The sequence below is a fragment of the Rhinoraja longicauda genome, chromosome 2 (genome assembly GCF_053455715.1).
Source record: "Rhinoraja longicauda isolate Sanriku21f chromosome 2, sRhiLon1.1, whole genome shotgun sequence".
Lineage (NCBI taxonomy): Eukaryota > Metazoa > Chordata > Chondrichthyes > Rajiformes > Arhynchobatidae > Rhinoraja > Rhinoraja longicauda.
This window is the reverse complement of record NC_135954.1, coordinates 55,149,317-55,166,081: the sequence shown is the minus strand read 5'-3', so window position 1 is coordinate 55,166,081 and position 16,765 is coordinate 55,149,317. Positions and strand designations below refer to the sequence as shown.

At 41.9% G+C, this 16,765-nt stretch overlaps 1 protein-coding gene across 4 annotated transcripts in view; it reads left to right on the top strand.

Moving 5' to 3' along the window:
- LOC144604713 (cadherin-12-like) overlaps positions 1 to 16,765 on the top strand; it is a 576,800-nt gene that overhangs the window by 412,580 nt on the left and 147,455 nt on the right. For all 4 annotated transcript variants that reach the window (XM_078419376.1, XM_078419367.1, XM_078419374.1 and 1 more), the window contains one exon: positions 15,955 to 16,122. In XM_078419376.1, the coding sequence (XP_078275502.1) occupies positions 15,955 to 16,122 (168 nt within the window). The remainder of the gene's footprint in view (positions 1 to 15,954; positions 16,123 to 16,765) is intronic.

Sequence of the window (16,765 nt, the reverse complement as noted above, 5' to 3'; positions counted from 1 at the left end):
GAATCTAAAAATCAGAGTTGGGAGTGCTGGTGCAGGATTCCCAAAAAGTTAATCTGCAAGTCGAATTGGTAGTCAGGAAAGCAAACTCAATGCCATCATTTATTTCAAGAGGGCTTGTATACAAAAATAGAGATGTAATGTTGAGGCTCTATAAGGTGCTGGTAAGGCCACATTTGGATACTGTGAGTAATTTTGGGCAGCATATCTGAGGAAGGATGTGCTGGCTCTGGAGAGCGTCCAGAGGAGGTTTGCAAGAATAATCCCGGGAATGGGTAGGTTAACCTATGATGAGCGTTACAGTTGGCACTGGCCCTGTACTTGCTGGAGTTTAGAAGAATGAAGGTGGACCTCATTGAAACATTAAGAATAGTGAAAGGCTTGGATAGAGTGGAATTGGAGAGGATGTTTCCACTAGTGGGAAAGTCTAGGACTAGAGGTCATAGCCTCAGAATTAAAGGATGTTCTTTTAGGATGGAGATGAGGAGATATTTCTTTAGTCAGAGGGTGGTGAATCTGTGGAATTATTTGCCACAGAAGGCTGTGGAGGCCACGTCAGTGGATATTTTTAAGGCAGAGTTAGATAGATTCTTGATTAATAAAGGTGTCAGAGGATATGGGGAGAAGGCAGGAGAATGGGGTTAGGAAGAAGTGATAGATCAGCCATGATTAAATGGCAGAATAGAATTGATGGGCTGAATGGCTTAATTCTACTGTTCCTTATGACCTTAGGTGTTACATCTCCTGTGGTTGCAGAGGAAAGTACCTGGGGATGTGTTGGGTTGGGTGGGAAAGGATGAGTGAATATGAGTGAATCATGGAGTCACGGAGGGAGTGGTGTCTATGGAACATGGAAAGTGGGAAGATATGACTGTTGAAGGGAACACGTTGACGGTGACAGAAATGTTGGAGATTGATGTGTTGAATGCAGTCTGGTGGGATGAAAGGACCATGCATGGGAACTATCTTTATTCCGCCTGGGGGGGTGGGTGTGAGAGAAGATCAACAGACACAGAGGAGACACCGGTGAGGGATCCATCTACAGCAGCAGGGGTGGAACTACATTTACTAAAAAGAGAAGACAGAAAGCTTAATATTGGGAGCAGATGCTACGGTGATGGAGAAGTTGAGAGCAAGGGATAGTGTCTTTTGTTCCAAGGGAACAGGTTCAAGGATCTGACTAGTAGAACAGAAAAAGGCTCACTCGTCTGTTTAGTTAAAAATCAGTTGAAAGGCAAGAGAGAACAAAAACAATACGTCTTGGTATGCGCGGGGTCCGTTTTAAGGCAGCACACCTCCCTCTCTCTCTCTCTCCCTCTGTCTGCGGCGCTGATCTCTTTTGCTTACAACACATCTTTTTTAACATTTCCGGAGGTTACACATTTGATACAGGCATTCACTTCCAAATTTACAGACATTTACTTACATTTACACACCTTTACACAGTATCCCTTATATGGAGGGGCATCTCCACCACACCCTGCCCCCCAAGTCCAGCAGCAGAAGGACCCTAGACTGTGGTCCTCCCCCACAGGGCCTTGGCATTGGCTGCACCAAGCTTCAGTGCGTCCCTCAGCACGTACTCCTGCAGTCTGCAGCGGACCAGTCGGCAACATTCCTTGACGGACAGCTCGCTCCGCTGGGAGGTCAACAAGGATCGGGCAGACCAAAGAGCGTCTTTCACCGAGTTGATGACCTTCCAGCAGCACTCGATGTCAGTCTCCGAATGCGTCCCTGGGAACAGTCCGTAGATCACAGAGTCCTCTGTGACGGAGCTGCTCGGAATGAATCGTGACAGGGTCCCCTGCAGACCTCTCCAGACTCTCTTTGCAAATCCACACTCTGTGAAGAGGTGGCGCTGATCTCGACTCAGCCCGTCGGTGAACCCCTCTCGTGAACTAATTTCTGGCCTACTGACGCCTGCCTTTATACTGGTAAGGAATCAGCTGTTGAAATAACTGGCAGTAAGTCCTGGCCAATAGCGCTGCTCCCAAATTCAAACTATAACCAATGGCAGGGGACTGCATCTGAGCGAGCCCCCCCCCCCCCCCCCCCCACACCTTTGGGGACAAAGGGCTATCTGCCGGAGACTGACGCGCAAACCAATATACACAGCGCTACAGACTGGCGTGCAAATCAATACACACAGCGCTACAGACTTGGCGCGTAAAGGTAATACACACAGCACTGCCGGTTTGGTGCGCAAAGGTTTAAACAGAGTGCTGGCGGTTTGGTGCGTGGGAATTTAAACAAAGAGCTGTCGGCTGTAGCCTTATGGGTTCTAAATTTAGCGCTACCAGCTGTAGCGCTATGGGCTTTAAGTATAGTGCTTTGGCCACAGCGCCATGGGTCACAGACTATTCGGGCAAAATTCTCGTATATCATCTTTGCAAGAGACAGGGTTGGAGGAGGTGTAGTCCACATAACGGTGGGAGTTTGTGAGTTTAACATCGACATCAGTAGGCCATTTAGAACTGAGATGAGGAAAAACTTTTTCAGTCAGAGAGTTGTGAATCCGTAGAATTCTCTGCCTCAGAAGGCAGTGGAGGCCAATTCTCTGAATGCATTCAAGAGAGAGCTGGATAGAGCTTTTAAGGATAGCGGAGTCAGGGGGTATGGGGAGAAGGCAGGAACGGGGTACTGATTGAGAATGATCAGCCATGATCACACTGAATGGCGGTACTGGCTCGAAGGGCCGAATGGCCTCCTCCTGCACCTATTGTCTATTGTCTATTGATAGTGTGTTCCCTGTGATGGAGACAGAAAGATTTTGAAAGAGGAGAAAGGTAGCATAGATAGGCCAAGCACAGAAACAGGCTCTGCAGGCTGCCAAATCCATGCCAACTATCAAGCACACATTTCTTCTAATATAATACTAATCCCATTTTATTTTCTCCACATTACCCTCAGCTGTTCCTCTAATTTGCAACCCTGCCCTCCCCAATTCTGCCATTTAACTACAAACACATTTGTGTGGCACGGTGGCACAGCGGGAGAGTTACTGACTCACAGCGCCAGAGCCCCAGCTTTGATCCTGACTACGGGTACTGTCAGTACAGATTTTGTACGTTCTCTTCATCACCTGTTTGTATTTTCTCCAAGATCTTCGGTTTCCTCCCACACTCCAAAGACGTACAGGTTTGTAGGTTAATTGGCTCGGTATAAATGTAAAAGGTCCCTAGTGTGTGTAGGCATGTGTTAGTGTGTGGAGATCGCTGGTTGACGTGGACGGTGGGCCCAAGGGCCTGTTTCCACGCTGTATCTCTAAACTAAACTAAGCTATATTAAACTAGGAGCAAATAATCAACCAGAATTTGGGATATGAGAGAAAATCAAAACACCCAAAGGAACCTCAACGTTCAGTGATTTGTGTACAAGGACTTCTAGGGCCATCTGAATATCAATAATTTTCAATCTCTCAGCATTTTAAAAAAATCTCTCCTTTTCTATTTTCCCTACCAATGTGGGTGAGTTAACCTTGTCCACTTTTTAACCTTCTGCCATGTCATTCCCCATTCACTTAGCCCTAGAAGCTCCAGCCCCTCGAACCCTCTCGGTATACTGCTTACAACTTAAACTGCCACACACTTTACATCGCCCAGACGTGTCCTGAGTCTAGGTTGCTACTGAAGCCCTATAATACCTTGTCTTCCATCTTTTAGTAGTGGCAAGTCAACTCATTCCTTCTCTGTATTAGACCCAGGCACATTTATACCGAGCCAATTCACAACTCTCTGCTGGTACTGAGTCTGGGTGACCAGCCAAACCCATTTCCTAATACCTGGTCCAGCTAAAGATTTGATTTAGAGTTTGGGGTATACATTATGTCTGTCGTCCTTATTTCTAACGTAAATGTGCAGTCATGAAACACTTTTACATGCAGAACACTCTTCTGTAAGAAGCAATTAATACTTGGCCATTAATTAATCTAGGCTGTTAAACCTTTGATAATAAAGTCATTAAGATTCATGGGGAATCATAAATTGTGGTCAAAGATCAGGCGTGTTTATACTGAATGGTGGAACGGATTTAAGGGTCTGAATAGCTGATTTCTGTCTTTCCATTTACAGCTACTAAGATGTGTAAATTATTCTGTTCATAATTTGAATCTGCATTTTTATCGTTGTGGAAGGAAAAAGCCAGATCATTTGTGTAGATTGTCACCATGAATGAAAAGTAAAACATTCACTTTAAACCCTCAGCCCCTCCGATGCTAGCACACTATGACCGTATTTTGCACCATCTGCAGAAACACTGCAGGTTACTCCGATACATGTCCTCTACCACCCAGGACAAGAGCTTCAGGGACATGGGACCATCAACAATTGCATGTTCCTCTCCAAGTCACACCCCACCCTGACGTGGAAATATATCATTAGTCCTTCATTGTACGAGATCTAAATACTGGAACTCCCATTTAACCACACTGAACTTCAGTAGGAGGATTGCGTCAGTTCAAGAATGCAACTCATAACCATAATCTCCAGAGCAGCGGGGAATGAGCAATATACAGTAACCACTCCATATCGTACAGATAAATAACACTATAAATTCATAAATTAACATTTGGAATTCATTTTAAAAAAAACACGTGTTCCACTTGTAAGTTTCGTATATTTGCACCAATATGATTTCCCAAAGTGTTTTACTGTCAAGGAAGCTTTTTCTTGACATTTAGTTACTGATAAACTGGAAAGAGTGCAGAGAAGATTTACGAAGATGTTAGCAAGAGTTGAGGGCTTGAGCTATAGGGAGAGTCTGGGCAGGCTAGGACATATTCCTTGGAGCGCAGGAGGCTGAGGGATGATCCAATGGAGGTGTGTAAGATCATGAGAGGAATAAATAGGGTGAAAGCACTGATTCTGTTTTCACCTCTAGGACAGGAATCAAGGTTTAAGGTGAAGAGGAAAGATTAAAAAAGAACATGAGGGGCAAGTTTTCCGCACATAGGGTGGTGGTATAAAGAACGAGCTGCCAGAGGAGGTAGTTAAGGCAAGTACTATAACAGCATTTAAAAGACATTTAGACAGGTACATGGATAGGAAAGGTTTAGAGGGATATGGGCCAAATGCAGGCTGATACGACAAGTGTAGATGCAGCATTTTGTCCCGCATGGGCAAATTGGGCCGAAGGGCATGTTTCCATGCTTTATGACTCTATGACTCTATAAATCGGAAATGTAGCAGGCAATTTGTTCATTGTAATCTCTTGCAAGTGAAAATGTGACTGTTGGCATTTAATCATTTTTCCACGCCTATTGTACTCTTGATGATAGTGAAGGAATAGCTATCCGTCAAGATGCCTGAGATAACTCCCCTGCTTGACATTCAAATATTGCCTGAGGACCTTTCATATAATCCTAGGAGAACAAATAAAGACTCAGATTAACATGTCATCTGAAAGTTAGCACCTCTAATTCTCTTGGGATATTTAGATATGTCTGGCTTGAGTTCAGAAGCTTGACGATTTTCAGAGAAAAAATAAAACCAAATGCATATATTTTGGTGAATTACAAAGTCTAGGAACCATGCAAGGGGTGGATTTCATTTAACTTTCTCAATTTCTAAATCTTTGACAATTTCAAATGAAGGAACATTTAACCTTTGGTCTCTTTTAATGACCCTGAAGGAAAAAAAACCCAGAATATTCAAAACTCTCAAAGTTTTTTCTTTTTTCTAATACAGGCCTATTAATGTTACTTGATCAAATTGATTAAATGATCAATGTTGTTTCAATTTGGCTTGTAGTTTAAATATTGGGGTGATCAGCGACTTTTGCCTAAAAAATAATCTTCTACAAGAGCTCATTGGACAACATTTAAGAAGTGAAGTACAATGAGCAGTTGCTATGGAATCATGCCCGTTTAGCACTTCTGACTGAAGACATTTCTTGCACCTTCTGCTGCTGCAAAAAAAGTGCTGGATGAACTCAACGGGATCAGGCGGCATCCGTGGAGTGAATGGACAGACATGTTTTGAGTTGGGACGCTTCTTCAGACTGATTGGAGCAGGGCAGAGAAAGCTGGAAAAGAGATATGGGGGCGAGACAAAGCCCGGCAAGTGATAATTGGGTAGTAACAAGTGACAAGGTTAGAGGTGAAAAGGAGACAAAAGGGTGTCAGATAAGAGAAGAAGCGTAGAGGCGAAATATAAAAACAGGAAGAAGTCTATGGGTAAAGGGGACAGGAGAGAGGGGAAAGAGGAAAATGTAGAACACAAGGATGGGAGATGAGCAGATGGAAGACGGGAATGGAGCAGCATGACTAAAGTAGTGGGAGAGGGTGGGTAAAATATGTGCATTCTGGGGTGGGGGAGCAGAGATAAGGGAGGGGGCAAGGGGAGGTTAATACTTGGAGAATTCAATGTTCATACCATTGTTCTTCGTGGAAGAACAGCGCCTCATACTCTGTGTGGGTAGCTTACAACCTATCGGTATGAACAATGAATAATGCCCTGTAGATTAGACTTGGATGAAGGGATTAAAAGTACCATTAGCAAATTTGCAGATGATACAAAGCTGGGTGGTAGTGTGAACTGAGAGGAAGATGCTATGAGGTTGCAGGGTGACTTGGACAGGTTGTGTGAGTGGGCGGATGCATGACAGATGCAGTTTAATGTGGATAAGTGTGAGGTTATCCACTTTGGTGGTAAGAATAGGAAGGCAGAGTATTATCTGAATGATGTCAAGTTAGGAACAGGGGACGTACAACGAGATCTGGGTGTCCTGGTGCATCAGTCACTGAAAGGAAGCATGCAGGTACAGCAGGCAGTGAAGAAAGCCAATGGAATGTTGGCCTTCATAACAAGAGGAGTTGAGTATAGGAGCAGGGCCCTAGTGAGACCGCACCTGGAGTACTGTGTGCAGTTTTGGTCTCCAAATTTGAGGAAAGATATTCTTGCTATTGAGGGCGTGCAGCGTAGGTTTACTAGGTTAATTCCCGGAATGGCGGGACTGTCATATGTTGAAAGACTGGAGTGACTAGGCTTGTATACACTGGAATTTAGAAGGATGAGAGGAGATCTTATCGAAACGTATAAGATTATTAAGGGGTTGGACATGTTAGAGGCAGGAAACATCTTCCCAATGTTGGGGGAGTCCAGAACAAGGGGCCACAGTTTAAGAATAAGGGGTCGGCCATTTAGAACTGAGATGAGGAAACTCTTTTTCAGTCAGAGAGTTGTTAATCTGTGGAATTCTCTGCCTCAGAAGGCAGTGGAGGCCAATTCTCTGAATGCATTCAAGAGAGAGCTGGATAGAGCTCATGATAGCGGAGTCAGGGGGTATGGGGAGAAGGCAGGAACGGGGTACTGATTGAGAATGATCAGCCATGATCACATTGAATAGCGGTGCTGGCTCGAAGGGCCGAATGGCCTCTTCCTGCACTTATTGTCTATTGTCTATTACCTAAGTATTAAGGCAATTTGATATGAAGTTTGTCAGTATTAACAGATTGATTTGAATATTTACAGTTAATGGCCCAGAATTTGCAGTCAGTGGAGAAGCAATGGCACACTAACCAACCTTGAAGGAAGATCTTACAAGGAACTAGTGTTCTCAGTCTTTTTCTTTTTGCAGCATCTAATGCTGTTATCAGCTCAACAGGGTCTCTGATCGAGAATCAGAGACCACAGGAGCTGTGATGTTTTCAAGCTGATAAGTCAGTCAATCACAATGAATTATTATCACTGAGAGCAAACCTGGAGGTAAAAAAAAATAAAAATCATTAAATATTTAAAACTTTAAATATTATACAATCCTAACTAAAGATTGGAACATCCGTGTATGATTTAGGTAGAAGCTGAAATATCACACATAAACTTTGAAAAACAAAATAAACCCCAGTTTGAAGAAATTATAATAGACATACATAAAATTAGCTCTAAAAAGGTCAGATTGATTTCTAAACAGTAATTAAGACGTGATACATTATTAATAATTCATCTAGACTACACGTAACTAAACATTAATTTTCTGGGATCTTTACAATAGGATTCATTCATAAATACCCCAAATTTACAATTGTTTAACTGATTCCACTTAACTCTGTCAGAAAGGCTGCAAACTGGGCAGCCAGGGCAAACAAACTGAATTGCTGGCACTAAACTCTGTATTTATGAAGATTGGAAGTTGTAACTAATTTTCTTTGCACCCATGGGAAAGTTCAAAAAGTAGATAAATGAGCGGGTGAATTTCATTAAGCTATTATATGTGTCCTTACATAGAAACATACAAAATAGGTGCAGGAGTAAGCCATTCGTCCCTTCCAGCCAGCACCGCCATTCAATATGATCATGGCTGATCATCCAAAATCAGTACCCCGTTCCTGCTTTCTGTTTCTGTTTCTGTTTTCTACTGCGCAACCGCCAACAGCTGGGCTATCTCGTGCAGGTCCCATATCCCTTGATTCCATTAGCCCTAAGAGCTATATCTAATTCTTGAATATATCCAGTAAACTGGCCACCACTGCCTTCTGTGACAGAGGAGTCAACATATTCACAACTCTCTAGGTGAAAAAGTTTTTCTTCATCGCAGTCTTAAATGGCCAACCCCTTATTCTTAAACTGTGACCCCTGGTTCTGGTCTCCTCCAACATCAGGAACATTTTTCCTGCATCTAGCCTGTCCAATCCGTTAAGAATTTCATGTTTCTGTAAGATCCTCTGTCATCCTTCTAAATTCCAGTGAATATAAGCCCAGTCAATCCATTCTTTCATCATATGTCTGTCCCGCCATCCCGGGAATTAACCTGGTGAACCTACGCTGCCCTCCATAAATAGAAAGAATGTCCTTCCTCAAATTAGGAGACACAAAACTGCTTCTCTTCAAAATTCTGCAGCAGCACAATCTACTGATGGAAACTGTTTCCATTTTTCTGCAGAGATTGCAGAAGGGACTCTAATTGGTACTTTATTAGTCTCTTAATGGCAGTTTTACTGATTTTATATGTAGTTCATTGAAATTGCCAAGATCATGGTTGTTGCGCTATGAATTACTCACTGCTACTTTTCAGCTAAACAGTGCATTTCCAAACATGAGAGCCCAGTCCATGATTATTCCATCGCATCATTACCATCATAAACTCGAACTGCCTGCCTCAATCCAAACATGACAGCCTACTCTCCTCTTTACAGGCCATGAATATCTGATATTTTTTTCATAGAACATAAAACATTACACCACAAGAACAGTCCATTCATCCCACAATATCTGTGCCAAACAAAATGCTAAGACCATAAACATAAAATCAAATATAAAATTAAAAATCAAAATGGCTTTTAAACCAAGGCTAAAAGAACAGCACCAAAAAAAATCCACATTTGGAACAACTGTACAACTATTATGGTGTATAAGAAGATAACTGCAGATGCTGGTACAAATCGAAGGTTTTTATTAACAAAATGCTGGAGTAACTCAGCAGGTCAGGCAGCATCTCGGGAGAGAAGGAATGGGTGATGTTTCGGGTCGAGACCCTTCTTCAGTCTGAGTTACTCCAGCATTTTGTGAATACAAACTATTATAGAGTATTGTGCTTAAATGCAAATATTTTATGCTTAGTCATGGAAATATTTTTCATATATTGAACCTCCTACTCTTCACTTTTTAGATACATAGATACATAGACAATAGGTGCAGGAGAAGGCCATTCGGCCCTTCGAGCCAGCACAGCCATTCATTGTGCTCATGGCTGATCATCCACAATCAGTACCCCGTTCCTGCCTTCTCCCCATTCCACTAGCTCTAAGAGCTCTATCTAACTCTCTTTTGAATGCAACCAGTGAATCGGCCTCCACTGCCTTCTGTGGCAGAGAACTCCACAAATTCACAACTCTCTGTGTGAAAACGTTTTTCCACATCTCAGTTCTAAATGGCCTACCCCTTTTTCTTAAACTGTGGCCCCTGGTTCTGGAATCCCCCAACATTGGGAACTTGTTTCCTGCATCTAGCGTGTCAAATCCCTTAATAACTTAATATGTTTCCAAAAGATCCCCTCTCATCCTTCTAAATTCCAGTGAATACAAGCCCAGTCGCTCCATTCTTTCATCATATGACAGTCCCGCCATCTGGGGAATTAACCTTGTGAACCTACGCTGCACTCCCCCAATAGCAAGAATGTCCTTCCTCAAATAGGACACCAAAACTGCATACAATACTCCAGGTGTGGTTTCACTAGGGCCCTGTACAATTGCAGAAGGACCTTTTTTCTCCTATCCTCAACTCCTCTCGTTATGAAGGCCAACATGCCATTAGCTTTCTTCACTGCCTGCTGCACCCAGAGATTGGTTCCAACTGATTACTACAGAATGCCAATCAGCACAGTGGAGGCCCACCATAATAACTACCCTCATCTTGCTGATGGTGTAAAAAAATAAACGATTGTATTTACAATAATTATAATGTCAATGAGTCATTGAGCTGGAAATTGAAACTAGGTTTGTGGCTCAGTGATAAAATAATGCATTTTCGGAGATAAGCTTGAAGTATTTTTATGAAGTGAATGGCGTTAGTCAGCCTGCAGCTAAAAATATTATGCAAATATGTGATCCCAACTCACAAGGGATGATATTTATTGCAACTCCCCACCAATCAGGACATAACCTCATGTTAGCAGAATTTTTAAAGCTGTTTTCAATTAACGCATCTGATAACATTTTGGTCATTGATGCCTGCTCAGCTTTTCCTTGATTTTTATAATAAACAACTACTCTGTGATAGTAAACTGATTTATTAATGTGAATGAATATTGATATCCTTCATCACAACATATTACTCACCCTGTTCCTAAACCACCTGCCTCCAAACCAAAAATAAATTGTTACATGAAAATCAAGTTGCCAATGCAAAATATAAGTTTAAAATATCAGGACCTAAAAATACATAACGTAACACTTATGTTTTTTTTCAGTGATATGCATGTGAAAAATTGTTATTTCTGATGTAGAATGTGATTGTTCTAAATTTCATGTTGAAGGATATCGCTTTAGAAATTCCACAAGGCAATTCCAATCATGAATCTCACGTGCGCAGATAACATGATTTCCAAGTTAAATCGCATGGAAAGACTTAATTACTCATACTTAATTACTCAGACACAAAAAAGTTATGTTTTTTTTAGATACAGTGCAGAAACAAGCCCTTCAGCCCACAGAGTCCGCACCAACCAGCAATCACCGCACATTAACACTATCTTACACACACGAGGGCCAATTTACATTTATACTAATTCAATTAACCTACAAACCTTTACGTCTTTGGAATGTGTTTGAAACTGGAGCCCCCCCAGAGAAAACTCACGCATGTTACAGAGAGAATGTACAAACTCCGTACAAACAGCACCCATAGTCAGGGTTGAACCCGGGTGTCTGGCGTTGTAAGGCAGCAACTTTACCTCTGTGCCACCATGCTGCCATGTTGTTCTGAGGTCCAAATGCAGCTAGCTATTCCCAGAATAAATATTTTTCAAAGCACTGAGCAGATTTCAGTCTGGAGAATGGTCCTGACTTGAAACGTCCAGCATTTTGTGTCTTTTAAGGATAGCGGAGTCAGGGGGTATGGGGAGAAGGCAGGAAAGGGGTACTGATTGAGAATGATCAGCCATGATCACATTGAATGGTGGTGCTGGCTCAAAGGGCCGAATGGCCTCCTGCACCTATTGTCTATTGTCTATTGTCTATTTTCTCAGATCCAGGGGGGGGGCACAATGCTCGAGCAAGATTCCTTACTTATCACTTCTCATTCATGATGTTGTTTAACGTTCTACAGCATCTCCACACTCACCACCCATCAATATGTTTTTTTTAATCTCTCCCCCTATCCACTATTGGGGCTGATTTTTGCATTTACAAGAATGGATTCTGAAATTACTCCCAGACTCAGGCCCTGACTTCCTGATCCAAGCCCAGTTGGATCTTTGAATGAGCACAAATCAAGCCGTAAGCCCAAAGTCCAAGTTCCAACGCAAGCAACAACTCTGCAGAAGTGGACACAAAGTGCCGGAGTAACTCTGCAGGTCAGGCAGCATCTCTGAAGAGCATGGATAGGTGAAGTTTAATGTTGCAGCTATTCTTCAGAGTCGGAAGTCGGGTCACAACCTGAGACGTCACCTTTCTATATTCTCCAGAGATGCTGCCTGACCAGCTGAGCTACTCCAGCATTTTGTGTCCTTTTTTTGTAAACCAGCATCTGCAGTTCCTTTTTTCTACACTCTGCAGGAATGTTTGGATCCCAAACTTACCAACCTTCATACTTATGCAACGCTAAAAAGCAAATGTGAAAAAACGATCAATATTGCTTTTTTCCTTGGCGGCCAAGGATTATTGAATCCTTCTGTGGTAGGATTGTTCTTAAAATGATCATTGTCATGCATGGAGTGATCTCTTACTTTCTCTCGCTGATGCCCATTAATTTCTGGGCCTGCTGGTTGAATAAACTCCAAAACTAGTTTACATCACAATGAGCCAGTGATTGGACATCATCTTTAGCTCTGTGAGTGGTAGAGAATTCAAGCCTAACTCAAAACACCTGTACATAAGAAGCTAGGGTAATGCTCACTTTTCCTCTTCCAGCCTCACTCACCCCTCACTATGGTTCTGAGCTCCCACCCTCTCAACTGCCTTGAAAGCACCGACCACCAGATTCAAGAACAATTTCTTCCCTGATGTGATTAGACTGTTGAATGGACCTTTCGTATGCTGGGGATACATTCCTGGTCTCCCATTTACCTCATTGCAGCCCTTATGCATTTGTTTCACTGCACTTTCTCTGTAGCTGTAACACTATATTCTCTACTCTGCTTCTTTTCTTCTTATGCACTACCTGATGTACTCATGCATGGCTTGAGTTCCCTGGATAGTACTTAACAAAAAGCTTTTTTACTCTATCTTGGTGCACTTGACAATAATATACTAATACCAATACCAATACGAGGGAAACACTGAGGAAATGTGCATTGCTTCATAGGGCATCCTTGGGATGAGATGTCAAACAATGGTTGATAATTAATTAGACATAAAAGTTCCCAGGATGTTACTTTTAAGGAAAGTAACATATTCATCCATGTGGTAATCATCCCTCACTCACATTGTTGATGATGAGATTCTGCAGTGCACTCTTTGGCTGCTACATTTCAATCATTATAGTAACTAAGTTTTAGGAGGCATATCACTGTAAAGTTTTGAAATGGACGGAGTCATACAGTTATATAGTTATGCAGCACAGAAACAGACCCTTCAGCCCAACTCATCTATGCTGACCAAAGTGCCTACTTCAGCTGGTCCTATTTGGCCCATACGCTCAACCTTATCTATGCATATATCTGTCCAAATGTCTTCTGAACAATGTAATTGTACCCACTTCTAACCTTTCATCTGGCAGTTCATTCCACAGACTCACCAATCTTCTGTGTGATAAAATTGCCCCTCTCAACTTAAATCTCTGTGCTCACATTTTAGACTTTCCTATCCTGGGAAAAATTCTGTCGCAATCCACCTAATCTATACCCCTCATGATTTAGTATACCATTATAAACCATTCTCCTACACTTCAGGCAAAAAAAACCACAGCCAATCCAATTTCTCCTTATAACTCGAACCCTCCAGCTCCAATAACATCCTGGTGAATCTTCTCAGTACCCTTTTCCATTTAATGACTTTCTTCCTATAGCTAGCTAACCGGAACTGTATAGAATACTCAAAATGTGTCTCACCAAGGTCTCGTACAGTTGTAAAATGACATCTCAGCATTCATGCTCATTGCCCTGACCAATGAACACAAGCGTGCTAAAAGCCTTTTTCACCACTCTGATGACGTGTTTTCAGAGTACTATGTACTTGTACACCTAGGTCTCTCTGCTGTACAGCACTCTTCAGGGTCCTTCACTCTGAATGTTCTAGTTTAACATACAAAAATGCAAGTAAATGCTGAGTTAAATTCCATTTTCCTATAATTTTTCTGCAAAAGCTATTGCATGTCCTCATGTTGCCCTCCTGATTTTCATTTTAAGTGTAATGCTACATCCCTTCTGCACCTCAAGGCATTTGCATGATAGCAGCAAACTCTTTCATCATCCAGGGCTCCCTAAACCCTAATCATAATCATAATCATACTTTATTAGCCAAGTATGTTTTGCAACATACAAGGAATTTGATTTGTCATACAGTCATACCAATAATAAACCAACAAGACACACAAAAGACATTTTAACATAAACATCCACCACAGTGACTCCTCCACATTCCTCACTGTAATAGAAGGCGAAAAAAAAAGTTCAATCTTCTTCCCTTCTTTGTTCTCCCGGGGCCTCAAGCCTTCCGTTGATGGGACGATCTTGGCGCCCGTAGCCAGTGGTCGGGCCCTCCGCATAGGAGCGATCAAGCTCCCACATTGGGGGGGATCTCAGCTCCCCGCGCCGGGTGGTCGGACCCCAAAACCTTGGAGCTTACCGACATCAGTCTCTACCCAATACTGCGAGCTCCTCAAAGTTGAAACTGCAGACCACAGTTGGAGCGTCAATCCCAGGCAAGGGATCACAGCCCCCAATGGTAAGTCCATGGCCCCGCGGTGGGGCTCAAAGTTAGTCTCAAGCAAGGCCTCCAGTTTCATGATGTTAGGCCGCAGAGCGACTGGAGATACGATCCGGAAAACAATCGGAGACTGAAAAAAGTTTCCCCCGACCCCTTCCACCACCCCCACATAACACAAACCAGAGAACATTAACATATACTTTGAAAACACTCTAAAAATAACACAAAAGATGAACGAACCGACAGACCGTTGGCGAGGCTGCCATCGCTGACAGCGCCACCCAGTGGATTCTGCCGGCCTTGCCCTTCACTTTAAGAGGAATATGTTGGTCCGGAACCTTCCCTAAATCGCTATAAGAAGCCTTTATTCTATACCTCTTTTATCTGCAAATAACCTCTCCCTATCAACCTTTCCAGTTTCACACCATTAAAATAAGTTTTGCCGCAATTGAAATTTTAACTTGTGAACAAATCCTCTCTTTTTCCGGGTGATTGATGGTCAGTGTGGACTTGTTAGGCAGAAGGGCCTGTTTGCTGATTCTCAAAAGCAAACTATACAAACTATTTAAAACCTAACAGAATTATGGTCACCGACCCTACAATGCTAACACCCTGGCACTTCAGTCATTTGGTCTGCCTCATTTCCCAGTGGGCAGTCCAATGTGGCCCATTCTCCAGTAAGGACTATATATATATATATATAGATATATATATCTTGTGAAAACTTTCCAAGACACAAATTTTGTCCTGCACAAGCCCTTAGCCACATGGCAGTCCCAATCAATATTAGGGAAGTTAAAATCAGCTACAATTACAATCTTGTTATTCTTACTTGTATGAGTAATGAATGTAAAGGATGCCATTTAATGAAAATCTCTTTTTTTTTTCCTTTAATGCTCTGGCGTTCCCTCTGTAAGTAGAACAGAACAAAGTAATGTCCCACGTGCAGCAGTCAGTTCTGCAAATGCAATTTGCAATAGGAAATTGATTCTCTACGCTGATCCCATTAATTCACCATTCAGTTTCCTATATGATACAGCATGAATTTCCTCAAGGTGTTCTGATTTCTCCAAGACTGCAAATATGTGCAGATCAGTGGGTTAATTGACCCGTGTAAATTCTCCTGAGTGGATGGAGGTGTGCTAGATTCTGACGGGAATTCATCAGAATGTGGGAAGAATAAATTCAGAGCAAGTTTGGATTAGTTAGAATGGCTGTCCAATGGTTGATGCTGACACAGTGAAAGGTTTTTTTCTCCATAGTGCCCATGGCTTTATAATCTAATCTACTGTCTAGCTTGATTGTAAATGAATATCCAGTGCATGGCACAAGAATTACTGAAGTCCATGTTTGAACAAAAAATATTTACATGTAATCAAAAAATAAGTTCCTTTATGATTATTATGAAAACTTTCTCCCTTCTTGTCTTTTATGTTTAGGCATTATCAGGACAGCTTTAGCGAACATGGACAGAGAAGTCAAAGAAGATTATCAAGTCGTCATCCAGGCCAAAGACATGGGAGGACAAATGGGAGGGTTGGCAGGCACCACGACGATAAATATCACGCTTTCTGACGTCAATGACAATCCACCAAGGTTTGCCAAAAGTAAGCTCACTTTATTCCATTAAACAGACTGAAATGTGGGTTGTATTCTTGTGGCATGTGACATAAAATAAGATTGCCAAAATAATACTGACATAAAATAATATTTTATCCAATCTGTGTGCTTTTGGGGAAAACGTTCAAAAAGTTTATAGATCCAAGATACTTATTAACAAATAAATTCTGAATGCCTTGTTTCCTTCATTTCAACAAACAGGCTCATTGGTTAGAATATATTACACATGGTATAATAAGCCCCACTTGAACCAATTATAATTAAATGAATATTTCTATTGAGAATGTATTGCCATGGGTTAATGCTTATTGATCACAGAACAACAGAGAGGAACAATCAGGCAGCATAAAACATAATATAGGGCTTATAATATCAGAAATTATTAGCATCAGAAATTCTCAACTATTGTAGACCATATATCCCCGTGATCACCTGTTTGTCCAAGGTATTAGTCTGTTAAATGTATACTAACATGAAAAATGATTAATGTGTATCTGCATGTTCACCTTTCAACACTGAACAAAAGATCATGGCTTCTGGGGGTTAAATTGTTATGTATCATGAAAGGAAGTTGTGAATACGGTAAAAAGACGTAGGCTAGTTGCTAAATGCCAGATTAGAGGCTTAATC